The following is a 20,212-nucleotide window of genomic DNA, read 5'->3' as shown; positions in this document are numbered from 1 at the left end:
ACACTTGGGCTGTTTCCAGATCTTGGCTATTGTAAACAATTCTGCAATAAAGATGGGGTGCATTTCTTCTTTGAATCAGTGATTTGGTATTCTTAGGGTATATTCCTAAAAGTGGGATAGCTGGGTCAAAAGGCAGTTCCATTTTTAATTTTTTGAAGAATCTCCATACTGTTTTCCACAGTGGCTGCACCAGTCTGCATCAGTCTGCATTCCCACCAGCAGTGCAGGAGGGTTCCCTTTTCTCCACATCCTTGCCAGCACTTATTGTGTGTGTTGATTTGTTAATGAGCACCATTCTGACAGGGGTGAGGTGGTATCTCATTGTGGTTTTAATTTGCATTTCTCTGATGATTAATGATGTTGAACATTTTTTCATGTGCCATCTGTATGTCTTCTTTGGAGAAGTGTCTGTTCAGTTCCTTTGCCCATTTTTTAATTGGATTGTTTACCTTCCTGGTGTTGAGTTTTGGTTATTAACCCCTTATCAGATGTATTGGCAAATATGTTCTCCCATAGTGTGGGTTTTCTTTTTATTTTGTTCATGGTGTCTTTTGCTGTGCAAAAGCTTTTTTGTGATGTTTATTTCTTAATCTGCTAAACTCATCCCTTGCCCACAGTACTTGCAGGTATTGTCCATTCCACATCCTGTCTGACAGTAGCTCCATGTAGCCCCAAAGAACTGATTACAGAATAGGATCTGTAATCTATTCTGGAAATACGGTGGAACTGGTGTTCTGGAATTATTCCTCCATTAAGACACCAACAGCCGCTGAATAAACTATGACAAACATCCTTTACATTTATGAGTGAGTAACTAATATATAAGGACCATCCAGGGAACAAAAATGAGAAGAAACAGAGAATTGGAGAAGTTGGCAGTCATTGACCCTATGGTTACATTGGGCCTCTTGATGATCTTTACAACCAGGATTTTTAACAGGTATGTGAGGGCAAGAGACAAGGCATGAACCCAGTGTAAAGGGAGGCATTGGAATAAAGATCTCCATTCAAAGCCAGGACCTGGAAGGACTCAACATTCATCAAAAGGTGGATGAGTGACAAATCAGCCTTCTTGCAAAGAAGAATGACAAGGAAACTTGTCTCAGCCTGGGTTCAGGGTTGGATGAAAAAATAAATAATCTCCCCTGAGAATATGTAACCACAGGTCTGCATTTTCAACACTCTGGGTTTGGAATTCACATTACCGTTACCAGGAAATACAAGCCGAGAAACTCACTGAGTTCTCCCAGTTTGGTTGTGCCCCAGGGTACTTGGCAAAACCAAACACACAAATACTCACTGCATAGAAACATCACCAACACAAACCCCACAAGATTCTCAGAGATGAAATCTTGCTGATACGAACACATAATCCAAAACCTACGTTATGTGAGCAACAGTCAGCCATAGAAACAACATGATTCTCAAATAATGGAGGGAATTGAAAACATAAAAAGAAATAAGGAAATCTAAAACATGAAGAAGGAATGAAGAAAGGCAATAAAGAAAGAATTGGTATGTTTGGAAAAAGAACCAAATATGTCTACTAACTATGCTGATACTACTGTATTAATGAAAACTGATTTCTTTGAAATTAAAAAGCTTGATGGATAGGTTGGATTTAGCTGAAAAGAAAAACAGTGAACTGGAAAATGAAGCTGGAAAAATTATCCAGAATGCAACAAAAGCGGTAACAACATGAAAAAAAAAATAGAAGAATAGTTGATAAGACACGGAGAATGGAAGGAAGGTTCAGCATACCTCAGCATTCTAGAAAGAGAGATTAGGGAGAGACAACACTCAAGACAATGATATCTTGGAATCAATTTCAAGAATTAATGAAAGATTTAGATTCAAGCATCCCAAGCAAGGGAAGTAAAAATAAAAGTACACCTACTATATTGAAATTACAAAATACAAAGTGATAGTCTTAAAACAATCAAAGAGAGAAAAAAATGTTATTTATAAAGTTTTTGCAACAACAGTGAGAGCCAGAAGCCAGTGAAATATTTTCCAGGTTCTGAAAAAGAACAACCCTCAATGTAGAACTATATACCTAACTAAACTATCTCTGAGAGAGTGTGAAATAAATGTGTTTACCACTAATAAGTCCTTACTGAAAGAACTACTAAAGAATGTACTTCATGAAGGACACTGAGTCTAGAAGGAGAGACTGAGCTACAAAACGAAGAAATGGTACAACTTCTAATGCACTTCATCCATATGCTTGCTGTCTTCCTACTGAGAGTGCCATCTCCTCACCTTGGGTGAAAGGTCTCCAAGATAGCTAGTCCTTTTGGCAGCTCAGGTCAAGAGACAGTGTATTGACTCAGTTGAGCTCTTCTGCTGACTGATGACTTCCAGCCAGAGATACCTAAGACTCCTCCCCAGGCGGGCACCCGTTCCAAGGTGATTACACAATGGGGATTCTGTATGAAAGAACAGGAAATGTTAAGTCTTTTGGGTACCAGAGGCTGTGCTATGTATGATCTAAGGCTATTCAGGGTCAACCCTGTCCTGGGAAAATTTCCTTCTCCATGGATTAATGGCTACATAGACGATAAAAGTTTGAGGGATGACTAATAGGTTTGGCAGGTCACAGCCTCCAAATGGTAACCAAACCACAGAGCTTGAAGTTGTGGGTTTGGGAGTGTGTCCACAGAACCACCAGGCAACTCTGCGCATGCCTAGATTTTATATTTCCATACTTGTATTTCTGGACCCCTCTATTACTTGGTCACTCGGGACCCTGAACTTACATTTATCCTGCACAACAAGTTAGGGAAGAAAGGGTGCTTAAGATGCATTTCAACCTGAGAGCCAAGTTTTCCACATACAGAGAACTAGGCAGCATTAAAATTCAAAACTCAGGCCACTGAATCTGAAATGTATGTTTGCAAACTGTCTGATTTCACGTCTGCCTCAGATGTCCCATGAATACAAATCACCTTGTTTGGGGTTGGTGTGGGGGGGGGGGGGCAGGGAGGGAGAAACTTAAGAATGATCTCCAAAACAAATCTTTAATTCGGATGAGTATAATAGAATGTAATCCCGTTTCAAGTCTGTCAGCATTCCTTTGATGGCTACAAATGAGTCCCTTTCTCCCTGCAATGTGGGGGCATAATCGGGGTAAAATAACCCTTTTCTTGTCTGCAAGGGACTGTAAGATGCACGCTTGTGACGGCTTTCAGAGTAGTGTTGCAGTGTCTAAGAAGAGCAAGATGCTCCCCGGTTCTTCTTCCTTTGGACTTGGAAGATTTTTTTCCACTTCTTTCATGTGAAGCAGCTTCCAACGATCTCAGCCTTAGGAATCATAAATCATGGTACTGTAGAGTCTGGAACAAGGGAGACCCAGGCCACCGAGCCCTTTTCCCTCTCAACCGTTTGACGGAGACAGGTGGAAATGAGAAAGCATGATCTTATCTGGAGGCCAATTTGTAGAGCTTTTGAAGGTTTTGTTTTAAGGAATGCACACAGTTCTATGGTCCTTTTTCCATTAACAAACAAACAAAACAAAACGCACACTGAACCTAGTTCAGGCTGACACACCTCTTCTTGTGTGTCAAAAACTTCACTTGACTGGGAAGTTAAGGGTAAATCATTTTTAAACACCTTCCTCTATTCTGAGGCCCGAAGGACTATACACACCTTCCAAAGCTAACAAGGCCGCTTTGTGGGCGGTTCAAAGAGGCCACCCATGACCTCGACATGAAGAGGGGTCTGAAGGCCCCAAGGCTGCAGGACCCACTGTGTGGAGTGAATCACAGCACACAGTGCAGAATATCGCGGAATAGATCTGATGGTCTGGTTTTCCTTTTCAAATCCTGTGTTCAAGTGTGAACTTCCCTCTCTTCTGAAGATTTACCTCTTTTTTTTTTTAAACCTAGTTGCCCCAGATATTTTCCCCCAGGATTATTTTAAAATAGTTTTATGGTTCCCTAAAGCCATAAACCCATGTTTTGAGGCAAAAGGTCAGCCTTTGTCTGAGACGTCTGTGTTTCCCTCTGGCTGTTTGAGGCAGGTGACTGTTGCCTAATCTCCACCAAAAATGCCAGATGGTCCTTGTAATACGTGGCTATCTTTACCCAATGAAGATTTAGCTTGTCTAAACATTGAGTCTGAATCACAGACTTTCAGTCCAGGGAGATTTTTTTGGCCCAAGGATATTTGGCAATATCTGTAGGCAATTTTATTGGTCATCACTAGGAGTGTCATAACTATTGGCCCCCCGGTGAGTAGAGGCCGGGAGGCTGCTAACCACCCTGTGACGCACAGGTCAGCCTTCTGCTGGGCTTGAGGAACACTGGGCTACACCTGCCAGTTGGCCTTGTTTTATTTTCTGCATGTTTGGAATCTGAAAAAGGGTCAGGAATTTTTTTAAAAAACCAAAGCTGAGTCTGGGAGACCTAGAGACATGTCCACAGCATTCTTCCTCGGGCATCTTGCCTTCTTCAGCCACAGACAAGTCTTCCATACCTCAAAGCCTTAGTACACCTGCACCCTGTCTCACCTGGGGTTTTTTTATTCAACACCCATCCTCCCCCCTGTGGAATGTGCCTGTGTCTTTGGCCCTATGCCCTCCTATTTCAAGTTCAAATATTCACTATCAGTAACGTCAAACTATCAATAGAATATCCCTCCAGAGAGGTGTTCGGTCTTGAAGCCGGTTGCTCACTCGCAGCACAAGGATACATTCACAACAACTCTCAGTGATTTCACAATCTCCCCAAAACAATCATGTGTGGGCACACAATCTATTAGAATTTTAAAAGGTAGAGAGGGCAAGTCAGTGCCGCCCATACCCTCACCCTGCTTTCCTCCTTCTCTGTCCCTCCTGCACCCCCTCTCCTCCTCTGCATAGCCGAGTGCGGACAGCTCCCCGTGTGTGCGTGCATGGACATGTGCATGCACGGACCCAAACGCACACTATTTCTGTCCCTCTGTGCCACGTGCGACATGCTCTATGGAGACGCGCTCAGAGATGACCCAAAGAGCGCTAATTGTGTGGACGAAGCTGCGTTGTGCCATTTCTGTGAGACCCTGTCCTCCCCTCTGTACTGAACGTTACACACTCCCGTGGTCATGGGGCTGAGCACCACTGGGAGGGGACTCACACGAACCCCTCTGAGATGAGAACGGCCGCCCCGCTCAGAGGCGGAGCTTGCCATCTTCTTTCACCCCACTCTCAACCAGACTGCGACTCTAACTAAAATATTTCTTTCTCTGCCAGACACAGAGAAGATATCACATTGTTTCCCAAAGAGCGGGCAGGAATGGGTGTGCAGTGTTTGTACAGTTTCATGACTCAGTCCCTCTGAATCTCTGAGCATTTTAGGAGCTGTGTCCAAAAAAAGTTCTATTGTGTGGCTCTCGGCGCTGAAGAAAATGTCAGGCCTGTCAGAAGTCTGTTTCAGATTCAGTTCTAAAGTGGGTGATATGAGAATGCTGTCCAGTGTGTGTATGTGCTTAGGGTGGGGGGGGGGCTTTGCTCCTGTTCTCACGCCTGCCCATTTTGGTCTGATAGAATGTGGGTGGGTTTTCAGAATCTGTTCATATTAAGAAATCAAAGCATATTCCCTTTGGGCCTATTTTATACGGCCTCACGTTCCTAAACAAAGATCAGTATGTCTTTAACACTGCTTCCTGTCTGAAAAGTAAAATCATATTTGACTATATATATATGTTCATATATATTTTGCTTCTGTATAAACACACAATACATATATATGCATATATAATAATTTGACTATCCATCTCTCTGTGTACAGGCACCATATACATATATATTTAGAGCAGCCTTTTCCACGATCTTTTGTTGTTGTTGTTGTTAATACAGTTTTGAATCTGGAGGCCTAGAGACATGGTTGAGGTTCCCAAATGCCTCATCAGCATCTGCTCTGTATATAGATGTTATAAAAGTGAGCAGGAAAAACTCTTTAACAAAGATAGTCTTTCCTAGTGGATTCCTTCCCAGGACATTAAACAGTGAACAGCGATGTTTCTCATTGCATGTATATTTTATTATTTTCCCTGCTATGTCTCTGTCTCCTCTCGTTAATAAAGATTACAGACTGTATCTTTAAAAAAGAGCCAAAACATCATATGCATCCCTGGATTTAGCTGAAATGTGAATGAATAGGTTGTAAGTTTCTGGGCCAGGAAAATTTCTCACAACATTGCCCATGCTGTGGGAATGACTTTTTACCCAAACCGATCACTTCGGTCCTACATCCAGTGCTGTTGGTCCTCAGCAGAACAGCCTTGATTCCCTTCTTCCTGCTTTCCAAAGAACTCCCTTAAAGACCTGGGTGGCCACTGACTATAAGAGTTCTTTTCATAATGGAAAGTTAAACATGGAGACCCCCATACGCAACATGGATTGTACCAGGCTGGCTCTGAGATAAAATCAGACCTTAGGCAAGATTAGTCACCGGAAACAGACTACAGATGAACTCACCTCTGCTCTCCACAGCCCCTGGTTGTCACTGTGAGAAAGGCCTGACCAAAGGGAATGTCTTAATTAATTGCTCTGATATGCATGGCTAATAGACACACACGCACACACACACACACCCCCCCCCCAGGGGCCTTTCATCCTTAGAAGGCAGTCAGAGGGCGGCAGGCGAACCAAACCCAAACTACAGACTTCCATGGAACCTTGGGGAACCTCCTGGGATCGGCTTGTCACTGTCATAGGGTCTCTGATTGGCAGCTGCTCGACACCCTTTGTCCTCCTTTCCCAGAGTCTCTCTCCGTGGGAAGGTAAGTTATTAGGTGAAATGTGCCACCTAATAGAATAGTCTGATATGTTAATTGAGAGTTTTACTTTGAGAATGTCAAATGATTGTGATTCAGCCTCACGGATTCAATTGAAATTGCAGTGTCTAGAGTGCGGAGGTAAAGCAGTAGAATTATCATTATTCAAGCAAGCTGTGAGGAATGGACACTTCCTTACAGTACCTGCACCTCTGTGGGCCATGGGGAGCATGACTTTGCTGGAATCACAGGAGCCCGGGGGGCCACAGGGGAAAGGGCGAGCGATTCTCATCACAGGCGTTTGGTGCTCGGGGCTGGCGCCATCCATTGCCTACTCCGTCCTTCCTCAATTGGATTTTAATACAGTTATCACCAGGGAAACAAGTCACAAAGGACAATATGCAGACTTTAGAACAGGACTGTCCAATTGATACGTGATGTAATCCACATATGTGGTATTAAGTAGTCCAGTCACCACATTAGTAAAAGCATCTCCGCTCTCTCTGTTATCAGAATTTATGCCCACAGTTTTGTTTGGCTCATCCTTAGGTCAGAAACTTTCTCTTTTTTGTTCACTCCCATGACTTTACATATTTGCCTTCACCTGGGCTGCTGGAGAAATGCCACATTGTTGTGGAGATTGTGGCCACAACTAGCTCAAGTCCCCCAAACTGAGGTTGCCTCTCATTGGTCTCTTCCTCACACCTTTGAACAAAACAACCACTGATGGAGATAATAATCACAAAGGTGAATGTCTATATACCACTGACTCTGGATAGGTTGGGGTGCAAACCCTGGTACCTGTGCATGTGACCTTGTTGGGAGATAGGGTCTTTATGGAGGTAAGCAAGTTCAGATGCAATTGTTACAGTGGCCCCTAATCCAAAGACCAGTGTCCTTATGAAAAGGAGAGATTTGGACACAGGGACACACACAGGGAGAAACACGTGTGAGATTAGAGTTCTGCCGCCACAAGCCAAGGAGCCACCAGAACCCATGGGAGACCTGGGACAGACCCTCCCTGGAGCCCACAGAGGAGGCATGGCCATGCTGACACCTTGATTATGGATTTCTGGCCTCCAGACTGTGAGACAGCACATTTCTGTTGTTCTAAGCCACTCAGGTTTTGGAGCCTTGTTGCAGGGGCTATAGAAAATCAATCCAGCAGAGTTCTGAGTGTTTCACATAAACGAGCTCACTTAATCTTCACAACAAGCTGGAGATGTGTCATTATTATTGCCTTCATTTTGTAGAGGAATGTGGTTTCTTCTTTCTTTTCCAGTTACTTGGATGAATATGTTTCTTAGTTGCTCTTCATTGTTGTACTAAGTAAAGAAAAAAAAATGGACATTGTAAATGATTAACATGGATTTCACTGTTCCTCCTCATGCTAGGCTATGCCAGTTTTACTTTTTTTTTTTTTTAAATATGGAACGCTTCACAAATTTGCGTGTCATCCTTGCGCAGGGGCCATGCTAATCTTCTCTGTATCGTTCCAATTTTAGCATATGTGCTGCTGAAGCGAGCACTATGCCAGTTTTAAATGCAAGTGTAACAGTAGAAACAATACACTGTTACGGGGCACACATCCTACCACTCTTCCCAGTTTGGCTCACTGATGTGCAGTGATGGGCTGAGAGGCAGAGAAGCTGTGGGCCCCTCTGCCTCTTTCTCCCCTTCTCTGTCCTCGTTTTCTGCAGCCATGGCTGGCTAATACCAGCAAGTAACATGACAAAAGGATACGATGGTGTTTCTCTTCCTATTTCTTGCGATGCCTCTGCCTTCATTCAAAGCAAATTCTGATCCCAACGGTGCCATCAGTATCTCTGATGCTCATTCAGGGGTGTCACATGCTTCCCTGAGGCTCCCTTGGGCTTTGCTGGTCTCATGATGGGTTCACCACATCCCATGCTCAGGGAGTCTGAAATGCCACATAAGAATGGGGTGGCAGGGAACATGAAAACTCACCTTGTGGGGGTCTCCTCTGCCCACGCACATGACCCATTGTCCTACCAGGCTCCTATACAAAACATAGGTTCAAAGATAAAATTATTAAAAGTTAAGATAATGGCGGTGGAGCACTAGACCAAGTGGGGGGGCCGTCTGGGTGTGGGGGTTGGTGCAAGGGCACAGGTCCTCCACCTGCAATGTTGACTTTTATCTCACCCCCAGTTTTCATGGGTCTCTCCCATCAGTCTGTCCATCAGTCCGCCACAGGCCCTGGGAAGGGTTCTCTGAATTGCAAGTCTGACCCGCATCACTCTTTAGGCAGGCACTGCTGATGGCCCCAGCCCTGCTGACTGAGGCTCGTTCTCATCTGGTTGGCTCTTGCTCTTTCCTTTGGCATCACCTGCCCCCTAGAAGCCCTCATGGCCTCTCTGCCCACCATCCACCCCACGCTTCCTCTACCACAGCAGTTAAGATCCCCGGTAGCATAATATTATAATACAGTGTAGAGCAAGTGGTGAGCAACTCATCCTGTCTCCAGAGTCTAGGGTTAGTGATGAGCCCTTGAACATGGGGAAGAGACTCTCGACCAGAAGTTGGACTGAGGATTTGACCTGGCCCCACCACCATTGGCTGACAATGAAATCTTCCCCTGGTGTCTCAGAGCTGTGGTGGGGATAACAATGAGCAAGGAGACAGCAAGGCCTTTTTTTTTTTTTTTTCATTTTTTTCCCCATTTTTCCATTGATTTGAGAGAGAAAAAGGAGAGAGAGGGAGAGGAGCATCAACTTAGTTGTCTCATTTAGTTGTGTACTCACAGATTGATTCTCGTATGTGCCCTGACCAGGGAGTTGAACTGCGAGCTCTGGCACTCTGGGTCAACGCTTTCTCCACTGAGCCACCTGGCCAGAACTGGCAAGGCTTTGTTTAAAGTTGAAAATTTTATTGAAAGAGTAGGAATGAGTAATTATACATATAAAATATGTTTGAGTCAAAGACAGAGTTCTGCTTCATTGAGACTTGTCCTGAAGGCAGCCCCAGGAAGCACTGCTGCATGATTGAATTATATGTGGAGTGACCATTCGGAAAGCTAGCATGCTGTAGATACGTCAGTCCCGCTCTGTTGCATGTGGAAATGGAGGACGTTAGGTTCCATAAATTCCACTTTTCACCACGGAATTACCAAATACTCCACTGTTGTTCATGGGGAACATGGAACCTTATGGTATGTTTCTATTTAAAGACACCTTATTGAATCTACAGTGTTGACTATTAACCTTGAACAAGACCAGCTGCACTATCCCTGGAGCCTGACAAGCTAACCTAACACCAGCATTTTCTCCAGAAGGCCCACCCCCCACCGTCCTTGTGCTCAGGGGCAACAGACAGAATGTCAGCACCACGCTTGGGAACACTTTAAACAGTGAAATTGCCAACACAAAGCACAAAAATGAAATCTACCAGCGGTGTGGGCTGAGACAAGAGAGCAGAGCGTCACCTCGCCCACCTCAATGGGTACCAGTGGGCACCCCTGGGTGACTCAAAGGTTTCCTGCTCCATGTGTGTCTAGAAACAACCAGGGAAGCCCCGTGTACATTGATGTCAGAAGTCACAGATACATGTTAGTGAGCAGGCAAATTTGCAAATACGGGGTCTGTGAGTAATAAGGCTCAGCTCTACATACCAGAGAACCAGGATCACAGTCTTCTTGACTTTACCACCCAGAGGGTGAGCAGGAGCCAGGAGCTAGCATAGTGAGGGGTGCAGTCACACAGGTGTAACCCGGAGGTGAGTGTAAGGCAACAGGTGAAGAATAACGGTCAGGTGCAGGTAGTCAGAGGTGCAGCTGTGAGCAGGAGGGAGGGAGGTGGAAGAGGAAACAAGAGCTCACATGAGAACGGAGAGGTGCGGGCCCCTGGGACCATTTGGTGACACTGAGCCCACTGGAAGGGTTAACCAGGCTCTGGGATGCGCGTGCCAGGGACTCAATTAAGGATGACGGTAAAGATGGGGGCTGGGCCAGCCTGATTGCTGTGTGGGCGCCCGTATTTCCTTACATTTTCCCAGCCTTCTCTGCTCCTGGAAAGTACAAAGGAAGCAAGCCTGTCTGTTTCCCTAATTTAAGGTGAAACCAGAGAAGTCTTTCACTCCATGGCCTGTCCTAGTCCCCCACTGAGCCAGCAAGGAGGAGGCTGCTGTAGGCATCGCCTCTCCCAGCCCTTCCTAAGCACAACCTTCAGGAGGCACTGTTTATACCTGTTCTGAGTTTGATACGTGTCCTTGCTCTGGTTTTGTTAACTGTGAAGGGAACAAAGCATGCCAGCCCTGAGATCCAGTCATTGTAACCTTCCAGATAGAAACCTTTGAGGTTTCTAGTCCTAGTCTCCAAATATTCTTAAAGTTAAAAAACAAAATAAAACATAGTTTTGCTATTACTAGCAGTGGAATCACTATTAATTTTCCAATTAACTGAATAAAGTGCAGAATGCACACCCTGAAGTCTTCTTGGCTGCCTGGAATGTATTAACTGTACCTTGTTCAGCCTACACATCTCAAAAGTGGGCAGATGTGGACCAAGCAGGCTAAAGCTAAAAGGTACCTGTCCACCCCCACCACCGAGTGCCAGGCTTTTTGGTTGTCAGCTTCCCTGAGTGTTTCTGAGAGCCTTTTGTTGTGCATGTGGACAGAACCACCAGTTTGGCCAATTCCGAGCAGAAAAGATCAAGTATAGATTTCATATCTGAGTTTTAAGTGCTGGTAAAAAGTTGCATTAAGTTATCAAATGCACTGTGCTCCTGCCTAATCACCCGGTGGCTCTGAGGTTTGGGGGTGGTTCTGTGTCCCAAAGAAAAGAAAAAGTGACCCATTTAGATGCTCAGGGCAAACAGTGCTCGATCCAGTTACTTTCAAATGAATCTAATCCAGGTGAGCTTCACCAAATAACTTTCTGGGCTTGGTACCTGGTTACCGAACGAGGTGTTGGTTCACTTTTATAGGATTTCAAACCTTTGGTTGAAAAGGCACGAAGGAGCACCTATCAGATGCATTCAAAATAAAATAGTGTGAGCATACGATTGTAATTGAAGTCCAACATGGTGTGTTTAAATTTTTTTAGAGCAATTTTTTTGTTTTTGTTTTTTTTGTATTTTTCTGAAGCTGGAAACGGGGAGAGACAGACAGACTCCCACATGCGCCCGACCGGGATCCACCTGGCACGCCCACCAGGGGCGATGCTCTGCCCACCAGGGGGTGATGCTCTGCCCCTCCGGGGCTTCGCTCTGCCGCGACCAGAGCCACTCTAGCGCCTGGGGCAGAGGCCAAGGAGCCATCCCCAGCGCCTGGGCCATCTTTGCTCCAATGGAGCCTTGGCTGCGGGAGGGGAAGAGAGAGACAGAGAGGAAGGAGGGGGGGGTGGAGAAGCAAATGGGCGCTTCTCCTATTTGCCCTGGCCGGAACCGAACCCGGGTCCCCCGCACGCCAGGCCGACGCTCTACCGCTGAGCCAACCGGCCAGGGCCTTTTTAGAGCAATTTTTAATCCATTATTGATACCTCTCTGTCTCTTTCTCTCTGTGTGCATATACATATATGTACTTTTATACACATATGTGTTGTAAATGGAGTAAGTCCTCTTTGTGGGGTCTTTAAGCATCACTCCAATATAGCCATAGAGATTACACTTGGAGAGGCATACACAATTAAAGGATTTATTACACTCACAGATCCCAGAGGAGGGAGGCATCTGGGGGAGCATCCAGGATCAGCCAAGCAGGTGGGGAGCTGAGAGAGAAGACCCCTGGGCAATGCCTTTATTGGGGGTCAAGTGGAGTGCACAAGCAAAAGGTGTGATGCCTTTGACTGTCACCAGGTTACAGTCAGGGGAGTCCAAGAAGAAGGGAACTCATGGCAGGGACCCGGCTGCATCACCCTGGTGCTTCTAGTCACTGCTCCCAGCCTAGTGGTGGGATGTTGAGGCATCAGGCAAACAGGAGGTCTTAAAAACGGACAGTCTTGTTACCTAGAGAGCTCTGTAAGTGCCGCATGGTGTGGGTGGCTGGGACGGTCCATCAGAATCTCCTGCCCACGCATTTGCATCTGCGCAGCGCTTGATCTGCGGGTCCCCCTCGCTCAATCATTTAAAAACTAATCATTTTCCTCCTGTTGTATGTCAGACTCTTTCTAGGAGCTTGGGAAGGAGCAATAAATAAGACCAAAAGGGTGAAACCGACACCATGTCTTATGTGGTGACACAGCAGAAGGGGGACAGGAGTACGCAGTTTGGCAGAGCAGCTAGGCCTGTCTCGTGGGTTACGTCTGAAGAAAAGGGTGGGTGGGAGGGAGAAGGCAGATACCTGGAAGAAGGTTGCAGGGTAATAGGACAACCAGAGCCGAGGTCTTGAGGTGGGGGTACTCTTGGCATCATTTTTTTGAGAAACAAGGAGAAATTGCTGTGGCCAGAGCCGAGGGGAAGAATGGTAGGAGATGAGGTCAGGTAGGAAGAAGGGGCCCCCATCACAGAAGGACTGTGGCTTTTTGCTTGAGTTTGTTGGGAACATATATACATATTAGTATATATATATTAGTATATATATTATATATATATATCTCATGGATTGACATGTGCAGACGAATGTTTAAGCAGGCACAAGGACTAGAAACCCATACCCATAAATAGGCACATGGGTGTCCACACAAGAAAACCCACTGAAACTATATATGACTCTGTAGGAAAACATCTGGGGCTAGTGAGGAGGGTAGGAGTGCAGGGAGATGACGGGAGGGAAGTAATCAGATATGAGGTACTAGAAAGCCCGGCGGTCATATGAAATGACCGCTGTTCTAGATATTATAAATTGTAATTAAAATGATTTGTGCAAAGGTGTCTGCTAATTCAAACTGAATTACCCAGGGCAGGCGGCAAGGACGCCCCTTTGCTTAGTGCCCCACAGGGTTTCCCCCTTCTACTTGCTTAATTGCTTAAAGTAGAGTGCAATGAAGGAAACCACTGGTGGTACATTTCTTAAGAGGCACCACTAGCTCAATAAATAAAGGTGATTCAAATAATATTAATAAAATGTTAATTCACATGTCAAAGATCTCTTTGTACACAACATTTCTTGTGTAGATCTTTCCATCATTTTTTACAATGTTTCCGTACTTGCAACATTGAGAAAATCCTTTCTTGCCATGGTCAAATAGATTAGTTTCTAACTTGAAGTTTAAGGACTGACAGTGTTCACATTTAATATTCATGTCACCAGAGGAATGCTCAAAAATTAAAGTTTCTCCGTTTGAAACTGTTTTAATCCTTTTTGCGTTTCAGTCAACATTACTCTGTCGTTTTTTTGCATTTCTCTCCTGCCTTTGTTCAAGGGACTCATTTTGTCGAGACAGGCTTTTTTGTCTTGCATCTGGGGCAAGCCTTGTTTCTCTATGCTCATCAGTCTCATTTTGCCGAGAAAGACGCATTTGCTCTGCGACTGAAGCAAGCCTTGTCTTTCTCTGCTCAGTGGTTTCTTTTTGTCAAGAAAGCCGTTTTTGTGCAGCTTTAGCTCCTTTTCTCTCCTCTTCAGTGCTGTATTTTCTAAGAGGTATTCTTAAAAGAAATTACATTAAGACGTAGTTTTTATGTAAAATAGATGATTGCCAATGCAAACAAATGTTCACCTTCCCCCTGACCCGCTCAATTTGCGTTCAGCCATGGCAACTTCACCCCATTGGCTAGTACAGTTATGCAAGCAACCAATAAGCTATCGGTGACAAACAGATACTTAAGCTGCATATAATAAAGAAGTGGGTAACGATCAGAAACCAGTATGAGACACAAGAATTCAAAGTCGGTGTGGGGAGTGGAGGTAGAGTCTCCTCTGCGGGCTTGTGCATGACAGTGAGGTGCCACGCCATACTCCCCCAAAGAGGGGGAAAGTTCATTTCTCAAGGTAGAGAAGTCACAGAGACAGCCGGGTTGTCAACACTTGCCAAACGTCATCAGCCGATGTTCAGGGGCATTTTCTTCATTGTTGATCCAAAATACAAGAGCATTTTAATCACCTGCTCTTTAGGGCTCTGTTACCTGCTCTTGACATAATTGGCAAGCTGTGCACATTTTGTTGCTTTTGTAACATTTGGAAATAGTATTTCTTCGGCTTGAAGAAAACCAAGCAGTCTTACTGTCAGAAGGAATAGCTGAGCTCCTTGAGAAAAATTAGCCGGAATTCCTGGGTTTCAGGAATGCATCGGCTGGAACGTGGAGCGTTAGAAGCCAGCAAACGTACCCAGATTGGCCCTGGCTGGTCTCTTCAGGGGATATCTTGGGCATTTATGTAAAATATGCATCCACGGCACACTCAGACCTGGGGACAAGTGGTGAATGACATTATCACCATCATGAAGATGAGCCCTCTTTGGGGAAATTTTACAGGAGGTAAAAGCAGACATCACCTGCTATTTGTCCAGAAGTCTTTGTCCGAAGGCCAAACCAAGGCTAACCTGGGAGCAATGCTCCTTGCTTTTGCCCTCTTTCGGGCATCCTCCCTCTGAACTTGGGACTCCCAATCACTTTTCCTTCCCATGCCCTCTGCTCTCCTCGGGGAGTGACATTGACGTACCCCGTCATCGTCCTACCTGCTATGTCTTATCGCCTGCCCAGAAGCCCTGTAGAGCAGGCCTGGGATGCCCATCTCACAGACGAGGGCACTGAGATCTGAAGAGGTTGCTCTCAGTGTGCTCACACAGGCAGCTGCCCCGAGGGCTTCCAGAACCTGGTTTCCTTCCATTGTAGCCTGCGGCCGCCACCACCCCTGTGGTCTGGCACTTTTTATCCTGGGCCAGCACGCTCTGCCGGGCCACACTGTCTGCCCACAGTGCCATTTCCACTCTCACACTCACCAGTGGGTGGGAACTTGCCTGTCTGTGAGCATTCCGCCAGGGCCTACCAGCCAATGCTGTTTTAGTCAGCGGCAAAGAGCGGTGACCAGTAAACCAGTGGATGAGACCCTAGTCCCTGCTGTCTCCTTAGTAATTTAGCTCACTTCAATTATAGCTTTTCAGTAGCAACATCTTAAAGAAATTATTCCTCCCAGGAGGACCAGAGGTCACGTGCAATGATGCCAACACTGTCACAAACTAGTCACATGGGTTTGGAGGAAGTTGTTGGTACATCTCAAAGCCCTGACAGCTTTCTGTTTAGCACAGGTACCTGCTGACCAAGTGCTGTAGTCGTCAGGCTTGGCCAGCAGCGGAAACCGGCAACTCCCCAATCTCAGTGGAATTACAGAATAAAGGGTTATTTCCTGCTCATGATGCGGTCCGGCGTCATTAGAAAATGGAGGAGGCTGTGCTCCATGCCATCATTCAGGGGCCCAGGTTTCTTCCATCTTGTGCCTCTGTCATCTTTTGCATCCTCAGGGTCTTTCCTTGTCCCTTGTACCTTCCACGTGTGGCAGCAGACAGGGAGAGAGAGGGAGTGGAACGTCACACGGGCTCTCAATGGTCAGACATGCAAGTGGCAAATGTCACTTCTGCCCTTTTTCCATTCACTGGCCAGATTACCCACTGGTCACTAAATTGCAAGGGGGACTGAAAAATGTGTTCCTACTGTGGGCTCAGAAAGAGGGTATCCTATCCTGTCTCTGCCCCATTGAGACCCTCAGGTCACTTCTGCCTTCTGCTGGTTGGTTTTGGAACCAGGATCTGAGCTAATTACTTGAGTAAGAGAGGGACTAACTACCCTTGGGCGGGCATCCCCACCTCTGTGATTCCTCCCAAATATCTAAGAAACAGGCTGAAGGCTGTTGCTTTCTTTATTATCAACCTTCAGGTTTAAATTTTCCTGCCAAACCTGGGACTAGAGAAAGGGTGTAAGTTAAGGTCTAGGTTCACTTTTTGATCTCAGTCCTCTTGTGTGCGGTGCCCAGTCAGGAGCCCTTTGTCCGCCGTGGGGCCTGTCCCAGACCCCAGCAGCCCTGACTCACTGCTCTAAGCGCGTGGGCTGCCCCCTCCCCAGACCTTGCCAACTCTCTACACACTGACACAAAAGAATAAACACCCTTTTCTGGAAAAGAACTTCAAACATGTAGCAACACCTTAGAGTATTTGTGAATAAAAAGGGTGTAGTCTCTTATCTGAAGCATGAACTGGAGGGGAGGCACACCATTTTATTTATTTTTAAAGTGGTGGGGGGAGGCAAGGACAATAGAATTGAATTCCATTCTCTTCCCAGAAGGAAGGTTGTGAAATGGGCCCCTGGTGATTCGGGGACACGGATGTGGGCTATGGGGCCGCTGACCGAGGCACTTGTATCCTGTGCTCAAGTGGCTCAGGCAGCATCAGCCCTCGGGAAACGGGGGCTTTCGTGGAGGGCCACGGCCTTAGAAAGGAAGAGGGGGCATTTCAGCCTGTTCAGCCTCTGCTAAATATTAGTAACCTTTTAAACCTTAATTATTGAGAAGAACAAAAGAATGAGAGGAAGGTGAAGAAGGAGGAAGGAAGGGAGGGAGGGAGGGATGGAGGGAGGGAGGGAAGGAATTCCCTCTCTCTCCAAACTCAGCAGTGACATTTCTGGGCCACAAGGGTAGTGACAGCATGGTGCTTGTTCCTGAGCTGACCATTTTATAAGCCAACGGTGCCGGGAGCAGATAGGGCCGCCTGGGATTATAACTTGGTATCTTTGTGCCAGGGATGGCTCTAGGTAAGATCAAGTTCCTCAAGATGTACCAGAGCTCAGACCTAAGGTCTTGTCAGAGACCCCACAGGGTTTCCTAGCCCCTTCTCCCATGTGCAGCAGGAAGGTGCCAGCTCTGAACCAGGGGGACCTGACCAGTACTTGACCTTGCTGGTACCTCGCTCTTGGACTTCCAGCCTCCAGCACTGTGAGAAGTGAACTTCTGTTGTTTAAAAGCCACCCAGGTCTGCGGCGTTGTGTTATGGCAGCTGAAATGGGCACAGACACGCAGTAATGTGGTGGTTCTACCCACACACTGGAAAGTGCACATGTGTCCAATGGGGAAGCCAGACAGCATTGGACAGGGAGCTAGTCAGTGGTCGTGTGCCCCTTGTTCAAGGTCTGCTTGGGCATCAGGCTCTGACTTTCATCCTGGGAGACGCCTAATCCTGAGGTTATCATGCCTCTCTGCTCCAGGCTTGCTCATTCTCAGTGAGCCCCCCCCCCCACCTCTCAGACTCTCTCGTGCACCACCTCTTGGATGGTCCCACCATTTGCAATGTCTGTTCCTTGAAATCATTTAGGGCACCAGCTCATGCCTCAGCAGCTGCTGGTGTGATTGCACCACTGTGACCCTGCTGGTCTCAGCAGACCTCTGTTCCCTGTCTCCTGTCCTGCCCTCCGTCTAGCTTGGAGCTCACCGTCCGTGGCTCAGGCTCTCTGTTGCCAACAGCCACCTTCCAGTGGGTCTGACCTCCACCCACAATCATACATATAATTTACATATGACTGAGGGCTCATGGGCATGTGTATTTCTATGCACACACAGACAGACATGCATTGGCCTCTCCCAACTTTAACCCAGTCACAGGTATTTGAAAATTTTTCCTTGGACATCAGTTCTGACACATGCAGCCCTGCTGCTTCTCTGGGCGAGCCGGACGCGGGGCAGCCGCTCGCTTGGCCGTTTGGTGTGGTCTGTGTGTGTGTGGCCAGGGCTGCAGTGTGAGAGCCACGGCCCGGGCTCCAGGTGCCCATGAGCGAGCCCCGGCCGCGTCGTCACCACACTCTGGAACAGAAGTGGGCCTCCTCTGTATCAGGCCACCTCGGTCCCTTTCTCTGTGACTTCCAGGGAAATCGAGGCAGCTGTATTGGGTGCCTTTGCCAAGAATTCTGGTTCTGAGAGGATTCAGAAACCTAACCCAGAGCAACTCGAGCACGCCCACCCGTGTGGGAACTGGGCAGTTCCGAACCGCCTTCCTCCCCGTCCTCCCCCCAAGAGGCCTGGGCTGCCAAATCAGCTCCCACACACCTCGCGGAAAAGTCCCTGGCTCCCCTCCCGGAGGCCTTGCACTTGACCTTCTGAGGTGTGACAAGGAGGAACGGAATCCACATTCAGGACAAACCTTCCTTCCTCCTCTCTGAGAAACAGCGTGGCTGCCCATGCCGTCCAGGCCATCTGTCCACGGAGCTCCTCGGAGCCCGGCCCAGCACGCCTGGCCAGCCTGCTGGGGACATGGCTGGGCGCCAGGGTCGGAGCCTGTGTCAGATCCCGAGGCTGCTGTGACAGGTGACCACAAAGTTGGGCGGTGAAGACAGCAACATTCATTCTTTCCCGGAAGCAGAGGCTTCAGGTTTGTGGTTGAGGTGTCGGCAGGGCCATGCTGCTCCTGGAGGCTCCAGGGGAGGGCCCTCCCTGGCTTCTTCCAGCCCCCGATGTTCCCTGGCTTACAGCTGCATCATCCACCTCTACGTGCCATCTTCCCCATGTCTCTTCTCAGAAGGACATCGGTCATCCTGCATGAGAGGCCCACCCGGCTCCTGTAGTACTGCATCTTAACTAATTACGCCTGTAGTGACTCTATTTCCAAATAAGGTTGCATTCTGAGGTGCCCAGTGAACATGAATTTGGGGGGACACTATTTGACCCATACCAGTGCCCCCCATCTTTCTTGTCCCCTCTGTTCAGAATAGTCCCTCACCCCAAGCAGGGGTGGGGCCTTGCTTTTATCTTCAGGGCTCAGGCAGGCCCACAGGCGTTCTCCTAAAATACAAAGGTGCCCCTCTCTGCAGAAGGCCCAGCTCTGCGAGTGGAACAGGCACCTTCGTGCCCTGGGGACACCCACGGGAACTTTTCCCTGCTTTGTAGAAATGCTTCAGGATGTCTTGGCTTCTGACCAATGCCTTAGTTCTTCCTGAAGGGTGAGAGCCCTCCCTCTCCCCTGAGCCTTCCAACAGGCCATCACAGACCAAGGTGTCTATTCCAGACAGGAAAAGTGACATTTTCTCTCTCAGCCCAGCTCCAGGCATGGCTTGATGTCCTGTCCTCAGCCACATTCCCTTCGCAGGGATACTGAGGTCCCCCTGCTCTTGACTTGGGAAGGTGTGGTGAGTTCCTGGGCTCTGGTGACCTGGCTGAATATTTTCTAGGTTACTTAACCAAACTCCTGCAAAACCACACTGCCTATGCCTGCGACGGGGAGCATTTGAACCTCCAGTGTCCACGGCATTCCACCATCAGTGTCCAGTCAGCGGTTTATGGGCAGGACTACCAAGCATGTAGCACCCAGCAGCCTACCGCCCAGAGGGAGGACAGCTTTACCTGTGTGGCACCCACCACCTTCCAGGTATTGTGTTCCATAGATGTTTGAAGATGATGAAATGGTTCTCTTTCTCTGTCTTTCTGTCTCTGTGTCGCTTTTTGTGTACATTCTTGTGATTATTTAGTTCACTCAACCTGATCTCTGGGAATCCCAGTTTATACAGATCACCAGTGCTGTAGGGAAGCTATTATTTGCTTCTCAAAAGGATGCTATACCAAAAACATCTAAAGAGAATTCTTACTTACC

General features: G+C 47.1%; 1 protein-coding gene and 1 non-coding gene across 6 annotated transcripts in view; one reads left to right on the top strand and one right to left on the bottom strand.

Annotated features, from left to right (window-relative positions):
* The window catches only part of EVA1C (eva-1 homolog C), a 77,401-nt gene that overhangs the window by 7,375 nt on the left and 49,814 nt on the right, over positions 1-20,212 (top strand). For 4 of the 5 annotated variants that reach the window (XM_066259529.1, XM_066259527.1, XM_066259526.1 and 1 more), the window contains exon 2: positions 19,794-19,990. The exons of the other annotated variant lie outside the window; for it this stretch is intronic. In XM_066259529.1, coding sequence (XP_066115626.1) covers positions 19,794-19,990 — 197 coding nt within the window. The remainder of the gene's footprint in view (positions 1-19,793; positions 19,991-20,212) is intronic. 5 annotated transcript variants of the gene reach the window in all.
* LOC136327852 (U6 spliceosomal RNA) lies at positions 8,179-8,285 on the bottom strand. Its single transcript, XR_010729913.1, has one exon. It is a non-coding gene; the product is annotated as a U6 spliceosomal RNA (small nuclear RNA).

This window comes from Saccopteryx bilineata, chromosome 2 (assembly GCF_036850765.1).
Source record: "Saccopteryx bilineata isolate mSacBil1 chromosome 2, mSacBil1_pri_phased_curated, whole genome shotgun sequence".
In the NCBI taxonomy this organism is placed as follows: domain Eukaryota; kingdom Metazoa; phylum Chordata; class Mammalia; order Chiroptera; family Emballonuridae; genus Saccopteryx; species Saccopteryx bilineata.
Note: the sequence above shows the minus strand (reverse complement) of the source record. Positions and strands in the feature narration are given on the sequence as shown.